At 41.1% G+C, this 21,759-nt stretch overlaps 2 protein-coding genes across 2 annotated transcripts; both read left to right on the top strand.

Moving 5' to 3' along the window:
* Window positions 1-4,657: 4,657 nt before the first annotated feature.
* tmem151bb (transmembrane protein 151Bb) lies at window positions 4,658-13,382 on the top strand. The gene is made up of 2 exons (XM_012861555.3): window positions 4,658-5,296; window positions 10,592-13,382. Exons 1-2 carry the CDS (start codon window positions 5,219-5,221, stop codon window positions 11,999-12,001), a joined length of 1,488 nt encoding a protein of 495 aa, XP_012717009.1. The 5' UTR covers window positions 4,658-5,218; the 3' UTR covers window positions 12,002-13,382.
* A 1,863-nt stretch (window positions 13,383-15,245) lies between these two features.
* On the top strand, window positions 15,246-19,502 carry mtres1 (mitochondrial transcription rescue factor 1). The gene is made up of 4 exons (XM_012861523.3): window positions 15,246-15,344; window positions 16,887-17,298; window positions 18,988-19,060; window positions 19,145-19,502. Exons 1-4 carry the CDS (start codon window positions 15,326-15,328, stop codon window positions 19,325-19,327), a joined length of 687 nt encoding a protein of 228 aa, XP_012716977.1. The 5' UTR covers window positions 15,246-15,325; the 3' UTR covers window positions 19,328-19,502.
* The last annotated feature ends 2,257 nt before the right edge of the window (window positions 19,503-21,759 follow it).

Genomic DNA, 21,759 nt, shown 5'->3' with positions numbered 1-21,759 from the left:
TCCGGTATGAAGGCTACTCAAGTACTGAGTAACTAATCATAACAACTGCTGATTTAATATTTAAAGATTATGTAATTGTACAGACAAAAATATAAGGTTATGTACAAGAAAAAATATACAATGAATAACATAATTACAAAACATCACATTCCGGCAGAAGAAACTATTTTCTATATCATTGTTTTTCAGCATTAAACTTGAAAGCAATACTTACAGCAGTTAATGTATATACAGTATGTTAGAATAGTGCAAAGTACTGTTTACTGTACGTTAATTTGAAATCCAAAAGGTTCAATGAGCTCAGCAGATAAAAAAAAATAACATTAAAAAAACAAAGCTTGAGTCCAAATAAGAAATCTCACTTTAACACAAACTGTAGGTTCTGTCTTTTGTACATTTTTTGTTAAAACAAGTCTGTTCTTTTATTCATGACGTTACTCACAGTAGGTAGAGTAGCTGGAAATTTTACTCAAGAGTAGCAATACTTAAATAATATTATGACTGAAATAAAAGTAAAAAGTACAGTGCAGTAAAACTACTCCTAAAAGTATGTTTTGTTTAAAAAGTTACTCAAGTAAATGTAACTGGGTGAATGTAACTAGTTACTACCCACCTCTGAGCGTCAGCTTATAAAGAAAGCACACCCATTTTCAATTCTGAGGTCTGTCTGGTCTTCATCAAGTTCAAGTTACAATAGATTCTGTTCTATTGCTATTTCTTAACAAAAACAAAACTAAGTGCACCCAATCAAAGAGCTACAGCCTGTCACATCTTTGTGGAGCCTTATATCGCAACGTTGCTCTTCAGTACTTCCTGCACAGCTCTCTTGAGATCCAGCCATAGGAGTTCCAAGATATAGATGTTTGGACTTTATTATTTTTCTTTTTCAGCAATCCTGTTTCAGATTTGCTGCTGTGTTTGGTATCATTGCTCAGCTGGTATCATTGCCCAGCTCCAGCTGTCAGACATGTGGCTTGACAACTGACTCTAGAGCAGGGGGTCTTCAGCCCTGGTGCTCAGGATCCACTATCCTGCATGCTTTAGATGTGTCTCCGCTCCACCACACCTGAATCAAATGATACCATGACTTCCTCAATAGCCATTAAGGGCTGCAGAGGTCTGTTAATCATTCTTTTAAGTCCGGCGTGTGGAGGCTCATTGCTGATGGCTTTCCGTCATGCTACTGGGCTAAAATACACCTGTCTGCTCCAGATGAGGACACTGACTAAATTTCTGCATTGAAAGTGATGTTCACACCAAGGATGAAGGCATGTGATTGACTGACTTTTCCTCTTACAACCTCTGGAAGTAGGGTGTACTTAGTTTTTTAGCGCACAGCTTTAACATTTTGGTTTCATCTTTATTTACTAAATAATGATACTTGGGGTTTTGTTCTCTGATGTTGCATTTAACTAATGTTAGAACTTGTTTTAGGGCGGATAATTTTATTACATCTGAACACATAATTAAAAAGGAACAGCACTTTCTTTTTAATGATGACCATATCAAACTGACTTGTGATTTTGTGATTATTAACATCATACCTTTAATAAGACTGAGGGATCAACAAATACTTCGGATACATCTATATTGACTTCTTGACAGTTTTTTCACAATGTTTATAATGTTTATTTTGGTTAATCTTAACTCATCATAACAGATTCTACACATATTAATTTCTGGAAGTTGTGTGATGTATCCACATATTCGAAAAATTTGATATAAAAATGTTTTCTAAGTATTTCTAACAAAGATATTTCTCAAAACTTCAAGAACCTGCTGCTGATTAATTATTTTCTTTGTTTAGTTCAGTTTATTTATAAAATGCCAGTTTATGTTGAAGGTCTTTTTTTTGTACAAAGCAAACGAGACATCACTATTTGCATTCAACAAATCAGTTTGATCCGATGGTCTTGTAAGTAAAGAGGCTTTTAATTGCTCAGAGACAATTGCTCGCACAGGACTTTTTGTATTTTATAATGCATTTCTTTTTTGTATATTGTAAATTGAATGTGACCCAGAAAGTCGTAAGACTTTGTCACACAGGCTATAGCTAATCTCTGAAATTATTTTGTAAACATTTTGTAATTATGCTGGATGAATGTATTCCTTTATTTTAGCTCTGTTGAGGTTTTCACTGATTGGGTTTGGAAATTTTTACAAAAACATGTTTGTGAAACTCATAAACTCTCTTAGAAAGTCATTTCTGTATGAGTAACAATCACAATTTGGTATAAAAGAATAAAAGAGTCAGAGGATGAAGTTTCTCGCCATTCCTTTTGATCATTCTTAATAAAAAACAAATGACTAATAAAAACCATATAATCTATATTGATTGGAATGTTGGTCAGAATTTGGTTGGAAAACTAGTGGAACCACCTGGAAGACATTTTGCGACCATCGTGTTGCATTTTTTAAATATTTTTTTGCTTGATTAGAAAAGTATTTAAAATAATTTTGATTATGCTGTCATAAAGTATACTCCATTTATCTGCAGTCCCTGTGATAATATGGGACTCATTCTGAGGGATTACAAGGTAACACACATGCACCTTATTGAAAATATATTTTATTTCAGCAATTCAATTAATTAAGGGAAATGCATTATATCGATTAACACTGACTGATGATGTTTTGAATAATGCTTTGAAAAATTGCTGAAAAGAGGTTCTTGCTGCTGGAGGAAGTGAGGTAAGGTGAGTCTTGTCCATAGAGGTTGACGCTGGTGGTGAAAGGCGGCTGGGTTAACAATTTCATCTCTTGTTTCTTTCCATAGTAGGAGATTGTAGAACAGAGGAAGGTTGGAGGATGGACAGGCGGGTGAGTTAGCGATGGCGTCGAAGGAATCCGACAGCTTGTAATGGTCAACAGAAGGAGAAATGAGGAGATTTGTTGGGAGAGCCTTGAGATGGCAGTGACTTCTGATGATAATGAGTCGGGGGCACACAGAGAGGAGGTCTAGCATTTGACTCTATGGTGCTGGAAACATCTCAAAGACACAGGAAGTAATGATGGACTTCAGGGAATCGAAGCACACCACACATATTCCCCTCTCAATACATGGCAAAGAGGTTGAAAGCGTCAAGAACTACAAGTTCCTGGGTTTCCACATCTCTGCTGACCTCACCTGGAGCTCACCAGGTAAGCCCAACAATGACTTAATTTGCTCAGGAAGTTAAAGCACCTTCCCCTCCCTCACCAACTTCTCACAAACTTCCACAGGTCAGTGACAGAGAGCGTCCTGGTGCATCGCTGCACGGTTCTCCTCTGCTCTCAGGAGAACAGGAAGAACCTGCAGAGGGTGGTGAGGTCAGCAGAACAAGTTACTGGATACCAGCCGCCCTCTCTGACTGACATTTACACCTGCAGACTCCAGAAGAAAGTCAGCTCCATTGCAATAGACTCCACTAAACCACAGACACGTTGTATTTTTCCCTGCACTCCCATCTAGTTAAACCCAAAACCCAACAGACTGAAAAAGTTCCTATTGTTATTCTTATTCATTCATTACCACATTGTTCAAATAAATCACCCCATAGCACTGGAAGACACCTTATGGACAGACTGCAGTAGCTTTCTGATCGCTGCTGATCTTTATTGTGTCTGTTATGTAATGTATTGTTTTTTTTGTAGGTACAGACATATTCAAAAATTTCGAATAGTATCAAAAACTAAATATGTTTCAGTAACCCCATCAATTATTCACAAATAGGTTTTTTTTAAAGCTGTTGTTTCTACTAACAATGATAATGCTTTACTTTCATCTAATGAAAACAAAACTTTTAAGATTAGAATATTACATTCAACCGATTAAAAATGTGTTTTAATACAGAAATGTGTGCTTAATGAAAAGTATGTTTATATACTCGCTCGCTGAAAGGTTGTTATTTTCCAAAGGGGCTTGTGGGCCTGGTTACTTCTGCTCAGTACAGGTTTGTCCACCAGAGGGCGCTCCTGGAGGCTTGCTGCCGGGCAGGACATATCAGCTGCAGGTGAGCTTCAACATATGGTACTTCTAGCATGCCTAGAAGTACTTGTAATTGTTCTTGTCTCTCACCTCGATATCCAGCTGAGCTTTCCTACGAATTTCTCATATTCGCCGGGTTTTTTGTCCTGTTTTTTTTTTAAGCGGACAACCAACTCACCTCAAATAAAGACGGCTGCCTGTTGTCTCGTTTAACTCCATCCTGTCTCATTCTCTCATCTGTGTCCAGAGCTCCTGATCTCCCACGAAGACGCAGCAGTCCAGATCTCACTTATTTATTGTTACTCGTTGGAGAGAATAAGTATAATTTATCTGAGTCCTGGTTTTCTCCTGAGAGTTTCTCTGCATTTTGGGTCAGAAATGCAGTACTGTGAAATCACTGTTGCACTATATCCTGTAATTTTATCCTGTAATTTACTTTATTCTGAAATCTACTGCAATTCACTGACATTTTCAAGCTGTATGCAAACGAAATTTCGTTCTGTGAATGACAAATAAAGTTGTCTAAGAAGCCTAAAGAAAGCCACGACAGACTTTGAATCTGACAAATGAGCCTCATTGGGACAGATATTCTAATTAATAATAATAATTTACAGAATATTGACTGTACGTTGCCAAAAAAAAAAAAAAAAAAAAAAAAAAAGAAAGAAAGGAAAAAAAAAGAGCTGCAAAAATGAATTGCGTGATACCATAACTTCAACCTCTATAATCTACTTAAGTGAATTTTACTTTTTAATTGAATTGCTGAAATACATTTTTCGCAATAAATGTATTTCTTTAATTGAGATGCACCTGTAATAATAAACGGGACCGTGCATGAGGTTGGACTTTCCCTTTAAGTCGCGGCTTTACGCAACAACATCCCACCTGCCTCAGTCGGGCAGCCAGCACCGCGCACGGCGGACCCACCACGCCCCGTCTCCCCGCTGCACGGTGGATCCAGAGCGGGCCCCCCGTGGGGCAGGGCACCATCCGTTCGTAATGACGACCAGCTAATCCGGCATCATCTCCCATCATGTCACTGCGGCACTGACGACCGAGGCAGGGCGCCGGCAGGATGCCGCGGGAACACCGCCTCCTCTTCCTCCGAGCCTCCGCAGGAACGCTGCTCCCCACGGAAACGTCCCCAGATGGTCGCGGGTGGGATGAAAGCCGCTGCCCGGGCAGATAAATGGTCTAGAGATCCCTCCTCGGTCCCACTCCACTCCACGCCTCGCATTGTTGTCAGTCACCATGTCTCCACCAGCCTCGGCTGCGGCGGCCAGTGAAAGCAGCACCACCACCGTCTACGAGGAGGACACCAGGGAGGAGGTGAGAGTCTGTTTTGTTTTTGGGGTTTTAACGCACATATGCAAAGCGTGCATGCTGCAGATCGTGGAGATTTCTTCATTACACCAGCTTGCTGTCTCTCAGTGAAAACGATCAGGTATTCAGGTGCAGCATCCTTACCTGCCTGTTACCTTTCTCTGCTGCAGGAGGCCTGCGGTTTCAGAAAAATAACAGTATGAGACGGCAGCGCCACATCCTGACGTGTAAAGAATGTAAAATCTACAAGGAGAATAACCTTGTCATTTAGTATGCTCAAAGCTGCAAGCTGCAGATGTTGATGGAAACCCAAGCATATTATCACAACCCATTCAACTTTTCCCCCCATTTCATCATGACACAGCCTCAAACCTCAATGTATTTCACTGAGATTTTATGTGATTAAAACAAACCATCCCATTGCCCTGCAAAACCTGTAATAGGACTTCACCAACTTTTACATCTAAGACATATGTTTGCCATCTTTTTCTAATTTTTCAAAACAGTTCAAGCTCAGTAGGATTAGATGGAGAGTCTGCATACAAATATATATTTAGCTCTTGCAGCAGATTCTCAATTGGATCTAGGTCAAGACTTTGACTGGGTCATTCTAACGCAAGAATATGCTTTGATTTAAACCATAAAACTGCAGCTCAGGTTGTGTTTAGTGTTGTTGTCCTGCTGGAAGGTGAACCTCCAGCCCAGCGTCAAGTCTTATGTGGCTTCTAGATCACATTCATCTTTCCGTCAACTCGGACTAGCTAGCCTTGCTCTGCTGAAATAAAGTATCCCCACAGCATGATGCACCCACCACCATGTCTCGTGTGCAGTGCATCACTAATAGTTGTCCTGCAGACTTAGTTGTGGATCTCTGCAGCTGGTCTCCGCGCCCGGCCTGTCTGTATTGGTCAGCAATTTGCAGTTAGTCCATACTTTCCATTGTCAGATGATAGATAAAGCTGTGATGTTGTTTAATGACCCAAACCTACTTATCCCTGACCTGTCTGCTGGGTTCCTTGGACTTCATGATGCTGCTTGATATCTGATGCTCTCCAACAAACATCTGAGGCCTTCCTAGAACAACTGCATATATGCTGAGGTTAAATTACTCTAGGTGACTGTGGAATATAATTACTTTTAAAATGAATTTCATTTTGAGTGTCAGTGTAAATGGCATTGAATACATATGCAGACAGCACTTTTCAGATATTTATTTGTAAAAAAAACGTAAAAAGCAAATATTAAAACTACAATTTGTTTTTCTTCCAGTTCACAATCATGCATTTTGTGTTGGTCTGTCACATAAAATGTAGATAAAACAGAAGTTTGTGATGGAAGCAAAACCAAATATGTGAGAAATAAACCTTTTAATCTTTGGAAGTGGTTATGATCAATATTTTCATTGTTTTTACAGTTTTTTTTTTTTAGAAAGTTTGGCTGCTCTTTCAGCCATTTTTCGAACTTACTGTGACCGCGCATTGTGCAGTTTGGATAAGAGGCGGAGAACATAAGATGTTTTTGGGCCCAAAAATGCTTATTTGTGAAACATTATCTGAACATTATAGCCTAATAAAATGGAGAATAATAATATATTCACAACTGTTTTAGTTAATCTAGTTGAGCTAAAAGCTTTTTGGAAAGCACCTCGTTGGAGCCCCAATCCATTTTTTGGTATTTGGGGTAGATAAATATTACATAAAATGAATGGGAATAAAGTGTTTGTAACAGACTTGGATCAGTCAATCATTGAAAATGTTAAAGTACAGGAAAAAAATATTTAAAAAAGCAATGTAAATATAAAAAATTGTTGAGAAAGCCTGGAAAACTATTGCTTAAGATCCCTTTTAAGGATTACAAGAAGGTCTTGGTGCTTTTTTTTTTTTTAAAGATTTGCTAACGATAAAATTAAACTTAGCAAACTGGACTCTGTGCTTTGAATGTTTTAAGCGTTTCCCTGCTACAATACACCTGGTTTTAATTAATTACTGGACTTTGTAGGAACTGATGATGATCCATCAATCCATCAATCCAGGCCTGAGGGGCCATATAATCCCTTGAATGAGTTCTGGGCCTGCCCAGCCGTCTCTTCTCTGTGAGATCTTCCAGAAAAAGGACGGCCCAATGAGACATCCTGAACAGATTTCCAAACCACCTCATCTGACTCCTTTTGATGCAAAAGAACAGCAGCTGCTCTAAGCTCCTTACCTTATCTCTAAGGCAGAGCCCAGCCACCCCACAGAGGATGCTCATTTCAGCCTCTTTAATCCAGAACCTGTAGATAAACCAGAAAATTGATGGCTATGCTTTTCAGCTCTGCCCCCTTTTTTTCACCATGACAGATTGGAGCAGCACCTCCATTACTGCAGGAAACAGCCTCAATCCCTCTATTCATTTCCCGCTCCATCCCTCGTGAGCAAGACAGCAAGCTGCAATACGTACTTGATGATGAGTAATTCATTTGTTTGTTTCAGGTGTTAAAGCAGAGACACACCTAAAACCTGCTGAGCAGAGTGATCTTACTACACCAGGGCTGTTAGAAGGGGGATAGAAACACACAATATGTTACCTAGGAAACTGAAACCAGGTTAAAAAGAAGTGCAAAGCTATATCAACTGAAATACATTCCGAGAAACCGCGTAGAAAAACAACAAAGGATGAAATAAAAAGTGTTATAATAACTCAGAGAAACAAGATAATTAATTGAATGGACAAAAAGACAATTCAAAGCAAAATACATCTGGAATTTACACTCCTGCCAAAACGTCTATTTTATAACGCCCTGGATGTTTAAAAAAAAAACCCTCAAATTTACATATTCTTTGATATGTAAAAGCCAATAAAATGCCTTCAATTTGAATTGTCTGCCATGTTGTTCTGTTGGGTGAATAAAAAAAAAAAAACTTTAACTGAAGAGTTCAGATGTAACAGATCTAAAATGTGACCATGCCCTAAAACTCAACCCTAGGATCTGAAAACAGCTGCTGAGACATGGGTTATGTGTTTTCTCTTGTTGGTTCCAGTTAAGAGTTTTCCTGTAGCAATACAAATAAACAGTAGATTTCAATAGATATTAGATATCCAAGGATATACATTTTATGGCCATGTCAGTCATAGCTCCTATTTAACATGTGAAATTAAAGTAGCAGTAGTACCTTTTATTGTCATGATACAATGGAATTACAGGTGCCACTCCCTCATTGCACTGAAATTAAGAAAAAGAAGAAAAGTTATGAAAAATGGATAAATGATCAAAAATATTGATGAAAGAGAAAAACTATATTTTTAGTATCGTACATACAGTTCATGTGCAAGTGTGTTTGTGTGCATACATAAATAATAAATGTAATATTGCACATGATCTCCAAAAGGGGGAATTAAATGTTCTTTCAGACCATGAGTTTTCCTGTATCTAATGGCCCAAGGATTAAAAACTCTTCTTTAGTCTGATTTTTCTATTTTTATTTTGTCACCTGTTTGCCTGATGGAATCAGTGCAAACAGGTGATGCGCTGGGTGGGAAGGATCTTTAAGGATGGCTTCCTATTGGCTGCTGAGCACCCAGCGTACCAGGCTGAAATGCCATGACTTATTGGGGATTCATTGGTGGTAATGGTAGAGGGTCACCAGCAGCCTCTGATTCAGTTTGTTCGTCCTGAGAACCTTCAGGAAGTGGAGTCTCTGTCGGGTCTTCACCAGTACCGCCTCAGTATTTGAGGATCATGTTAAAATGTTCACTTTTTTTCTCCACACAAGTCAAGTCGACAATTGGGCCAAGCAAAAAGAGTTGAAGTCAGGACTATTGGATTTGCGCTCACAACTTTCCAACCACGTTTAAGCATCACCTTAAGGACTGGATCATAAGCTTTTCCCTTCTCTTCTCAGTCGCTGTTAGATGTTTGCGCAGAAAGCAAAGACTAAAATCCTCTGTATTTCAGAGGGTCCCCTCCTGATCAAAACAATTAGCTTCAGGCGTCACTTTATTAGGTACAGCTTATTATCCTCTTCTGATGCCTTCGGATCTGCCTTAATTCTTTTTGGCATTGCTTCAACAATATGTCTCAGGAATTAAAACAGTTTGCAAGTGGTTGCCTTTATTTGACAGTAACCTGACAGGAAAGAGGTCGGAGAAAGAGAGAGAAGCGCGAACATGGATGACATGGCCCGGGGCCTTGAGACAAACCCGGGACAGATGCATGGCCTCCATAGTGCGCCTGTTCTACCACAGAGCCATGTGGCAGCCCATAGTTTAAAGAGTCCCGCCCCCCCCCCCCCCCCCCCCCCCCCATATTGACATAATAGCATCACACAGTTTCTACAGATGTCAACTGTATAGCCATGACGTGAAAATCCTGTTTCCCCACATCCCCAAGGTAATCTGTTAGATTGCGATTCCTTGACTGTGGAGGCCATTGCAATAAAGTGAACTCAGTCATCTTCAAGAAACCAGTTTGAGATTACCTTTTTGACATCCTGTTGGAAGAAGCCATTAAAGACGAGAGTGCTGTTATCATAAAGGGGTATACATGGTCAAACTTGATGTTTAAATGGTGCTCACATGGTCCTAAGGGGCCCAGAATGTGCCTCGTAAATATCCCCTATACTATTTCTTCACAACCAGCAGCTTGAATCGTTGATGGAAGGCAAGACAGATCCAGGCTTTGATGTTGTTCAGGTTAAATGCTGACTTATCCCCTCAATATTGCAGCTGAAATTGAGACTCATTGCACCAGGAAAACTCTTTTTTTTTTTTTTTTTATAATAATGGTCATTTGAGATACGGTTGCCGTTCTATTATCTAGAAGCGGTCTGTCCATTCTCCTCCAATGTCTTACATAAAAAAAGGCATTTTCAACCACACAACGGCTGCCCACTGGATATATTTCCCTTTTGGACCGTTCTCTTTTAACCGGAGGTGGCTGTGCATGGAAATCCTGATGACTGAGCCATTTGTGAAATACTCAGACCAGTCTGTCTGGCTGGTCTGAGTATTTCAGCAAGGCTTCAAAGTCCCTGAAATCCCCTTTGTTCCCTATTCGAATACTTGGTTTGAACTTCACCAAGTCGCGGTCACCAGGTCTAGATTTATAAATGTGCTGGGTTGCTACCATGTAGTTAGCTGATTCGCTACGTGTTCACAAGTAATTGAACAGGCGTACCTAATCAAGTGACCAGTAAGTGCAAATCTTTCATAAATGTGAAATATGTCTTAGCTTGTTTCCCTTGTAGCAAAGCAGTTCAAAGTTGTAGGAGTTTTGGTCTTTAGTTATAAATTATGCTTCTGTTTCATTGTTTTTTGTTACAGCAAAGACCCCTGAAGCAATCTCTGAGCAAGTCCTTATGTCGGGAGAGTTTTTGGAAATGCCTCCTCCTGTCCGTCCTCATGTACGGCTGCATGGGGGCGATGGTCTGGTGCCACGTCACCAAGGTGACCCGGCTCACCTTTGACAGCGCCTTCAAAGGAAAGTCCATGATGTACCACGACAGCCCCTGCTCCGACGGATACATCTACATCCCCCTCGCCCTGTTGGGCATGCTCTACCTGGTGTATCTGGTGGAGTGCTGGCACTGCCACGTCAAGAACGAGCTGCAGCACAAGGTGGACGTCGAGGGCATCTTCGAGCGCATCCAGAGGATGCAGCAAGCAAAGCCCTGCATCTGGTGGAAGGCCATCAGCTACCACTACGTGCGGCGAACCCGACAGGTAACGCGCTATCGCAACGGAGACGCCTATACCAGCACCCAGGTGTACCACGAGCGCGTCAACACCCACGTCGCCGAGGCCGAATTCGACTACGGTCACTGCGGGGTCAAAGATGTTTCCAAGCAGCTCCTGGGCCTGGAGAAGTCTCCTCTCACCAAGATGCGATTCACCAAGTGCTTCAGCTTCGCCAACGTAGAGTCCGAGAACTCGTACCTGACGCAGAGAGCCAGGTTTTTCACCGACAACGAAGGCCTGGACGACTACATGGAGGCCAGAGAGGGCATGCACCTGAAAAACATCGACCTGAAGGAGTACGTGATGGTGCTGACGGACCCAGAGCACCACCCCTGGTATCTGTCCCAGTACGTCTTCTGGTTCGCATCCTTCCTCACTTTCTCCTGGCCTCTCAGAGTCTTCACCGAGTACCGCACTGCGTACGTTCACTACCGCGTGGAGAAGCTTTTCGGCCAGGACTACCTTCCCGCGACGCCGTGTGAGGATCGGCCGTACTGGCGCCGCATCCCCCGCGTCAACACCATCGACAGCACCGAGCTGGAGTGGCACATTCGCTCCAACCAGCAGCTGGTGCCCAGTTACTCAGAGGCCGGCCTGATGGATCTGGCGCAGCGTCCGAACACTTTCGGCGGGGTCCGTCAGAACTGCGAGCGCTGCCACCGGGCCATCAGCTGCTCCTCCGTGTTCTCCAGGAGCGCCCTGAGCATCTGCACCGGCGCCAGCTCCCGCATCCCTTTCAGCGGCAGCCGCTTCTCCCTGGCCCGCCGTTACGGCTCCCAGCGGAGCTGCTTCTGGAGGAGCGGCAGCCTGGACGACCAGGAGAGCCCCAGCGAAAACACCCGCTGCCTGTCAGAGCGCCTGGCCACGGACGAGGAGGAGCCCCCGCGCTACGACGACGCCCTGTGCTACCCCGTGCTCATCGTCCACTGCAGCGAAAACTGCCACAACCACAGATCTTTCCACAGAAACGGCTCCTGCTTGGAGACGTCTTTGTGAATGCGAGGCCTCTAAAAAAAAATAAAAAAAAACACAGCGGGGCCTCTGTAGCATGCATTCACCGTCAATACCAGAAACAGAGAGGGCAAGCAAGCCAGAAACGGCGTTAATATTAGAAACAACCTGCCTGGGCTTTGACTGTGTGAACTGCCAAAGCAATAAGAGCTGCACACCGGTCCAGAGGAAAGAAGGAAAAAACAAAATCAGATCAGCTTCCAGTGAAAACCAAGGAGACAAAGACTGTTACGTTGCACACCATCGCCATACCGTTGGAGATCCGAACACAGCGTATGAAACCTGACGCTGCAGTTACCTCATAAGGCAGTCGAGCTATCTCTCATGTTTCCCTCACGATGTTTTATCGAAGCAGATGATCCAGAAATAATGGGACGGGAAAAAAAAAAAAAGAGAGGGCAGATTTCAACAGACTTTGTGATTCCAGCAATAACAATGACAACGCGTAACGATGAACATCAATAATCATCACAGAGAACGCCGATCAATACGAAAAGCTCCAAAATCATCAGGACAAGTTATCGATAAAGCATTTCTCGTTCTTGTAAAGTGCTATAACTCATTTTTACACATCAACGTCCTCGGTTCTCCAGAAAGCCTTTTACATCCACAGACAGCAGACCGGAACAGACCTGCTCCGATTCACGTCACACTGACCGATCCAGCCAAACCAACAGGATATCACAGTTACGTATGGTTTTCTGGTGCTGGTGCTAGCAGCTTCTGAGAGATCCAGCGGTGGTATAAAAGGAAAGCACACCCTCTTTCAGCTCTAGTGTTTTACATGTCAGGGCATCATAAAAAACGGATCTGGTCTGTGTGGTAAAGCTGTGTGGAAAAAGGAAACCTGGACCAAGAGTTTGCAGAGCTTTTTACCGCAGTGATGCCTCTGACCTTATCAGCCTCTCATATTATTGTTGAAGGAAAATTAGTCAGCTCCCCTTCACGATGTTGCTTCAGTTCATTAAGATTTGTAGATCCAGTGCAGCTTTCTATACGTCTATGCTTGTTGACGATTTAGTGACTTCAAGGTCCCCAAATCATCACCCCATTCACCACCATGCCGGACAGTTGGCTCGAGGAATTAGTGCTAAATTTGAAACCGAGCATTTTTGTTATGTAATGTAATTGTAGAATTGGAGGAACTGAAGAGGAAGTTTGTTCTGGAGCAGCTAAATGCAATAACACAAGACTTCTGCTGTACCTTCAGAATCACCCGTATACAAACAAAAAAGCTACACAGTGTGAATATTTTTGTCTTAAATATTATTTCTGCTTCCTACTGCCACGACCGAAGCTGACTTGTGCTACAAACCAATCAGGTGGACAAAAAAAAAAAAAAAAAAAAAAAAAGACGGGTTTACCATGAACCTTCAGAACCTTTGAAGCGATGAATGTGATCTGGTGAACCGTCAAATGTAAACACGGTGAGGGGCAAAGATCTGAGCAAGATGAATGCCATGTCTTACTTTGCATGATCTCCCACTGCTAAGACACTGTGTGAAAACCATAAGTCGTACATGAATGTAAACCACCAGCATTATTAATTGTATGTCCATTGTGGGTCTATAAATGAATGATGCTTCATTTTACAGTCTGTTACAGGAGAACACAAAGATGTACTATCATGGTGCCGAAAGGAGACTTTGACTTCTGGGAGTCTGCAGTGGGTCTTACAGACTGTTTATGCAAAAAACGTCAATGCACTTACATCAAGACTTGCAAAAATCAACAAATTTTACAATATGGACCTGGTAAAGCATCTTACAGAGACATATTGTATGCATTCTAGCACATGACATTTGTTTCTTTTTTTTTTTTTTTCATACTTTTCAATAACGTAAACACCAGTATTATGCATATGATGCAATTAGACATTATAACCCGTAGTGGAACTGAATGTTAATGTAAATTATTTACACAAAACAAAACTGAATAAACATTTTAAATTGGCATTAATAAGATTACTCTTGAAAACGTGTATTGGAATTTGAAATATGCTGGAAAATTTTTAAACTGCAATAAATGTCCGGGACTCTCCCGTTGTGTGGGTACAAATGTTGCTTGTGTTTTAATTGAAGATTTGAGACCTGTGAGTATTACTTTAAATCCAAGACGTTTTTATACCTTCCAGATGGTGACGGTTGCATGCATCACCCTAAAACTTGATTGCAGCTAGTAATCTTGACAGCTTAAAAAAACTTTACTTGTCAGCATTCACTGGACTGACAAATACTCAGACAAAAACAATGGGAAGGTCTGAGGAACCCTGTCAAGATCAACATGAGAGAACTGAAGTTTTTTGGGAAAGTATTTCATTTTTTTATTTATTTTTTGACACCAGTGGCCTTTATTTGACAGTTAACAGGGTTCGGAGATAGAGGGAAGACATGCAGCGAAGGTTCACAGGCCGGGATTCGAACATGTGATGCCTGTGTTGAGGACACTGTGTTGGGTGGAGGGCTCTAATCCTGGGCCACCGCCGTGCTCCAGAGACATTTATAAATAACTGCAGACTTTTTTTTAGAAACATCAGTTCAAACTATTGTACAAGGTATTCTGATGTGTCACCGCTTTTTCAAGCACTGGAATAAGACCCAAACTGTGAACTGAGGAACAAAAACTGATCAGGGTATTGCTTCTTAAACTTTAAGTACAATTTCAGTAAAAAGTAGGTTTTCAAATATCACCACACAAAGAAGTATAACAACAGGACTCTGACCTTTTTTTATTTCATTTTTAATAGGCAAAAGGAAGAAAATACAGTTGTTATCTAGTGGCACTATATTTTTGTCAAAGGGTGTGGTTTATTTGTGCATTACATTTGTACCCAGAAGTCAAAACTTCCAATATCCAAAAATAGACAAAAGGTCCGTTGGAGACAAAGCTCCAGTGGTGCCAGTGGTAAATTCATAGCTGTGGAGCCAATTATTGCTTTTAACAATTATTGTTGTAGCTTGTTGTGTAATATTCCATATTGATAAATGACTGTTCAAATAGATCGTTGATAAATTAAAATATGACATTTATGCCACTGCTGAGTGTTTGCAAACATAAGAGATCCCACCTAAAGAGTGAAAGAAGAACGCAAATGGCTTATTGTTAAACCCCATTTTTAATTCATACAGCATTTAAAAACATTTTTGTGCTCCTGTAAGAAAACGGCATTGCTTTGTTAGTTTGCAGCGTCAACTCAGTGATAACTCACGCCGCAATTCCCCGTCCAAGCGATAGGTGGCAGTAAATGTACAGCTGCTGCCAGTCTGCAAACAGAGAGCAGGCTCAGAAAAGTCGACGAAGTGCAGAAGAATGAAAGGTTATTCCTTAGGTGAGTGTGTGCCTCAAAATATCAGTTTAAACTAATGAATATGCTGCCAGTTTGATGTTTTCATAGTAAAAGCTGTTGGGTTGCACGAGTAATCTACGAGCGCCTCGACTAAAGAGGCGCTAAGCTAACCGTACGTGATTCCGCTCTAAGCAATTTACTCAACATGCGACCGAGTATAAATACATAAATAAAACGCATAGATTTGAGGGGAGAAACTACAAAGGATTTGGCCGGGGTCAGAAAACTCAACAACATGTTATTTTAGGTTTGTTGTTTTGACAGCTCGCTAACAAATAGGACACTTCCTGTAAAACTTCAAAATAAATCGATTGTCTAAGTACAGGCGTCTGCACTCGGCGTTAGTTTTGTTTGCTGCTAACTTTTATCCGTTCAAAAAATAATTGTTGCAACTGTTATACGGAATTGGTTGGTGCATATTTATGAAAATATATTTCACACGAGTGACACAAACCGTGATGGAACTGTGCGGGGCTTTTATTTTGAAGGAATGCTAAATGTAGCTGTTTAGTCGCTGATTATTTTAAAATAATTATTAATGTCGCTTAAAAGTACAAAACAACGGTCTTCTAAAGGCTTTCCTGAAGTAAATAATACTTAATATGACGTTATAAAAGGCAGGGTCACAACCCTATCGACCTTCCTGCCAGCACTAGATAATAATATCAGTAATATTAAAACTATTTATCTATTGTCTTTTACTTATGAGGTTTGGGTTGCTGAGGTAACGGGTTATATGGCGATAAAGCAATGCTTCCAAGCTCCCCATCGATCATCACAGAAGTCCCAAGTCCAGAACAAATGTTTGCAATAAGGCATTACATTATGACCACCCACCTTGGAGAGTACTGAGTCGTCCAGACATGGACTCCACGACACCACTGAAGGCCCATCTTTTTAGGTCCTGTGAGTTGTGAAGTGGAGCTTTGTTTGTTCGCTTGTTCTGTAGTGACATGCCTGATGGTGATGGGTCTAAACAGCGATAGAGGAAGCAGGAGCCAACTAAAGTAAACAAAGGAAAATAGCACAGCACAAAGAAAACATCTCCACATTAAAACAATAACTAAACTAAAAGTTGCGCAATAACGGCCAAAAGATGCGCGCTCAACACGTTTTTAGTCAGTCATATGTTTTATGGAGCTACTTTTTAAAAAGATCAATACGGTGCAGCTGTAAAGGGTCCAGGCAGGCTGCTCCGCTGGTTTAGGTCAGAGCGCTAAGAGAGCTATTGCATATCAGTCTTATGAGCCTTGGCCTGAGAATGTGCAACAACATACGATTTGCAGACCTTAATGGATTGGCTAAATTTTAGGAGCCTGACAATTCAAACAAAATCTTCCATAACATTAAAACAAGCAATAACATTTAAACATGATCATAGTGCAGACAGGGAGCCAAAGAGGCTAAAAAAACACGTGTTTTAAAATCAATGCTCGTAGAGGAAAGGGAGTGGGTTTAGCACAAGATCATTAACCGAGGCAGTTTAAATAGTGAATATCTTTCTGATTGTGCATATTTCTCCAGTGACAGGTTTGGGTGCTAGCATGCAAAGCCTGGTGCTGCAGGTACTTGCTATGAAGCAGCTCGGCCAGTTAAACCCTCGTCACCTGCTAGCAGCTGGTTATGGACCACGGAGTACTGAGTGGTGCCCGAGGACCATTCACACCCGGCAGCTGTGGGGTTGCGCCACTTTCCCTGCACTTGGCGGTCACCGGCCCGCCGTCAAGACCTGGTCTCTGCACCCTCTGCGATTTAAAAGCAAGAGAAGAGCTCCTCCGCGTACAGCCGAGGAAGAGGAGGATGAAGATGACCCCGAGGAGAGCGATTATGAAGACGTAGATCCTAATTTGCCTAAAGACTATAAAGACATGGAGAAATATGTGCCGTCTTTCCGCTATGACGTTATCTTAAAGGCTGGTTTGGATTTAGCACGCAAGTAAGTAGGATTTACACTTAATTTTGCACATCTGAAAAACATATCCGAGATTAAAGGTGCTTTGAAACACCGCCCATCCCGTTACAGATTTTTTCTGTTTCCTTTCTCCTCACTTAAATGTTTCAGATCATCAAACTAATTTTAAGATAATCTGAGTAAATACAAAAAAACTTTCATATTATTTAATGCGTGGGAAAAAAATCTCAGACCAACCCGACCTTATGTGAAAATATAACTGCCCCATGAACTGACTGCGATTTCTCACATTTTAGTAGCTCGGTTTCTCTAGCCACGCCCACGTCCGATTACTGCCTGATAATGAACAGGGTTCCCGCGGATCCTTAAAAAGTCTTAAAAGGCATTGAATTCTGTAATATAAAACTAAGGCCTTAATTAACATTAAAATGTCTTAAATCAGTCTTTCTTAGGTCTTAAAATTGTTAACAGGTCATAAATAGGATTTTATTTTTGTAATCCTTACCAAACAGTAAAATAATTGACACAATTATATTTTTTTTTAGATTTACCGAACGGCTCAATGTAACCATTATTGGTTCCGTCCCGATAGCAGAACCAATAAAAACTGTTGCGGCCGGATCATAGCTGCGAAAAAGAGTCTGCGCTGGTTATGTTGTGGTTTTTAAAACTGATTTATAGTTTGTTTTAGTAGGGAACCAAACAAAGTTTGTGAATTAAGTTCAGTAGTTGTTAAAAATATATCTGTAATTTCTTCCTATATGGAATGTTTTTCTAAATGTTAAACATGTCCACTGGGCCAGAAAGTAATGGTTTATGTTAAAATAAACATTTGGGTGAAGTTGTCGCAACCAGGTTTTTCTTGTTTATCGTGAAGTTGGGCTTAACTTTTTATTTCAAGTTGCATTAAAAAGTCTTGAATTTAACTTGCCTTATGCTGTAGGAACCCTGAATGAAGGATCAAGAAGCCACCCAAATGGAATCAGTCCGACATGAAGTATGGTAAAATACCTCAAAATGCTACACATCAATTTATAGAAATTCAACAGTAGATAAGAAACAATGTCATTGACCAGTGATGGATCTTCCCATCAGGTGCCTGCCAACCAAAATTACTCTTAAGAGTGTGTAGGAGTTACCCAGGAGGTTACAAAAGAACCCAGAACAACATCTGAAGCACTGCAAGCTTAAATAGTCTTTATTTAGCTCACATATGCCAAACAGAAACAAAATCTTGATGACAAATATTCTGTGGACTTATGAGAGTTTTTAAAGGCGTGTCAAGCTACATCAGGCGTAACCTTGACGTCTTGCCGTAATTGACGGCGCCATGAATTCTGCTTTCCTAGAAAACCGTGAGGCAGACGGTCCGGCCATCGGTTTGTTACATTAAGCTGAAGCACATTTAGTTTACACAGCAGGACAGTGAGCCAAAGCACACCAGCAAGTGCTTTTTTTTTTTTGTAGAGGTTGTACTTAAATCCAAGTGTTAACCGGGCTGGTGATGCTCCAAAACCCTTTCAATATGGTTGAATTGAAGCCATTTTGCAAAGTAGATCGGGGCTAGGTTGGTTTGAAGTTTGATTTACATTAAGAACTGATATAAAAATTGGTTTTGAGTTGAAGAAGGAAATGGAAGAAATCTGAAACGGGCAAATAATTATCCATGGCACCATCTTAAAGAGAGACTTAACTTTCTTCTTCTTACAACAGCAAAATCGAGGATGCCTTCTACAGCAACAAGCTCAGACTAAACGGACAGAAACTAATCAAGAAAAGTAAAACGGTGCGTGCCTCTTCCTGTTAAATAAGGTTGTCTTCAAACTCCCCCAGGGCTCTTGTATAAAATGTAACTTTCTCGTTTGGTCAGGTTAAAGCTGGGGACACCTTGGACCTTGTGGTGTCGGAGAACAGCGATACAAACACCGTCACTCTGATGAGAGTCATCCTCAGGAGGGTTTTAGGTGAATCTAATGATGGAGACAAATACAAAGTTTCCATAAGGAGATGGAAAGGCCTTGAACTCGCCAAGGACGAAGCCTTCAAACCATGAACTTGTGCTGCATCTGCAACAAAAGGGTTAAGTGTTCAGATGAGGGCTCTCCGGTGATCAGTGTGCTGTTTCAAGACATTAGCCAGATGAGTTGTGAGAGAAAAGTATGTACCCCCCCCCCCCCACTTGTGTAAGATTTTGCCAATAAAGTTGCATCTAGAGGGTGTAAATCTTAGACGTGTTGTGATCTCCTTTACTTTTAATTAGAGTAAATTGTCTGCAGGGCATGCACACACTGATCAGGGTTTTGCAGGTTTGATTAAGGGCGTTGATCTGGTCTGTTCTGGTGTAGAAGGACTTCATCCTAAAAGGTGAAGTCGTCAAAAAAAAAAAAAAAAAAAAAAAAAAAAAGGTTAATCTAGCTTCTAACCCTTAGCAATGCTCACGAGTAGGGCTGGACGATATAGAAGAAACGCATATCAATAAAATAGAAATCATATTGATCGATATCAATAATTATCAAAGAAATTCAAAATATACGTTTTAAGTGCAGCCCTGGCCATTTTATGCTGTTGCTTAATTACCTATTTTTAAATAAATGGATTCAAACACAACCCTTTATTCAATCGACTTTTTAAGAAAACTGTGTAAGTGTTAAAAAAGAAAAAAGTTTTCTCTGAACTCTCTGAAGGCTGAGGGAGCTATCCTGCGTTTGTGATTGGTTGGGAGGATGTAATGACTGTAGAATTAACCTACATGATGGGCTAGAATGCACTGTTATTTTATTGAACTTATTATTGAAGTTTTTTTAACATTGAACCATACGTCTATCGATCGATATATATCGTTATTGAATTATCGTCCAGCCCTACTCACGAGATGCACATCAGAACTGAAAGAACGAGATCTGGGATACAGGAGTCTTAAATATAAAGCGAGGATCTCCATCATGCAATAGAATGAATGAGATGGTTTTCTCATTCACACTGAAAGAAGGTGGCTGTGTGATTTCAAATCTGATCTGGATGCCTCCTTATGGAGGTTTTACAGGCATGTCCCACTGAGGGGCCAATATCTAACTCTTCTGGCCTGAAGGCCAGAAGGAGCTGGAAGAGCTGAAGGAGCATGTCTGGATTTCCCTCCAGGACCCGTTGTTACCTTGACCTAGCTAGAAAACCATGGAAGGATGGTTCTGCTTCTTGAATCTTAGTCGTCATCAAATTCTTCTTAAAACTTCAAACAGTTACTTGCTGCCATTCAGCATTGGGGAAACATTTAGCATTAAAAGAAAAATCAACTAACCTTTGGGTTCAACACATGTTACCATCAGTGTTTGTTATATTAATTAAAACGAGCCAACTGCATTTCATAACGGAGTATTTATTAGAAATAGGTTATCATGACCCATCGTCATGTTAAATTACCAGTATAATGTACACTTCTATAAGAAGGCTTAATATACAGTCATTTGGCCATCGATAATCAGACAAGGACAAACATCTGCAGCTTTGGTTCTGTACACAACCACAATGGGATTTAAGGTCATTTAACAAGTTATTAGAGTTAAGACATAACAATAACAACAAGGTGCTAAATAAGTAAGGGTCTACTTGGATTGTATGTTACATTTTGTATGTGATTGAAACTTAGGGGTTACGGTTAAGGCCATAATTTACATTCAGTAGCCACTTTAACAGGTACGAATGTTAAATTGCTGTCAGATAACAGATCAATCGAGGTTCTAACCTCGACGCATCGATAGCGAATCAGGTGGGTCTCATGGCAGCGAGTAGATGCATTCTGGTAAATGGACTGAATTTATATAGCACTTTTCTAGTCATACCGACCATGTGACCAGGGGGAACTGGATTTGGAACCCACAACTTTCCGATTGCAAGACAACGGCGCTGCCGGCTGAGCCGCCATCGCCTGTAAATTCAAGCTAAGCATCAGAATGGGGAAAAAAAAAAGGGGATTTAAGTGACTTAACGTCAGAGAATGGGCAGAATGGGTAACAGAATATCATCTCTGAACACCCAAGCTTGAAGCAGAACAGGAAACTCAGGATGGCATAATGGCATTGAGGAGATTTTCTTAGCACAGATGGGCCGACTCCATAGCAGACCTGATTACTGCTGCCGACCTTATCCATCCCCTTATGAGCAGTTTCCCCGTCTTCTGATGCCTTCTTTCAGCAGGATAATCCACCCTTGTCTCCAGCTGGTTTCTTGAACACGATAATGGACGTTACTGTACTCTAGTGCAGTGGTTCCCTACCCTTGTCCTGCACGCTTCAGGTGCATCTCGGTTCCAGCTTACCGGATTCCTGTGACTGCACGGCGTCCTCTGCATGCAATCATCCGTTCATTTGAGTCAGGTCAGATGTGTGGCAGCGAGGAGACACCTAAAACGTGCAGGACAGGAGTACTGGAGGACCAGGGTGCACTAGTGTCCTCCAAAGTCCCCTGTTATCAAGCATATAGAGCTTATTC

The sequence above is a fragment of the Fundulus heteroclitus genome, chromosome 19, assembly GCF_011125445.2.
Source record: "Fundulus heteroclitus isolate FHET01 chromosome 19, MU-UCD_Fhet_4.1, whole genome shotgun sequence".
Taxonomy (NCBI): domain Eukaryota; kingdom Metazoa; phylum Chordata; class Actinopteri; order Cyprinodontiformes; family Fundulidae; genus Fundulus; species Fundulus heteroclitus.
This window is presented reverse-complemented; position numbering and strand designations above follow the sequence as displayed.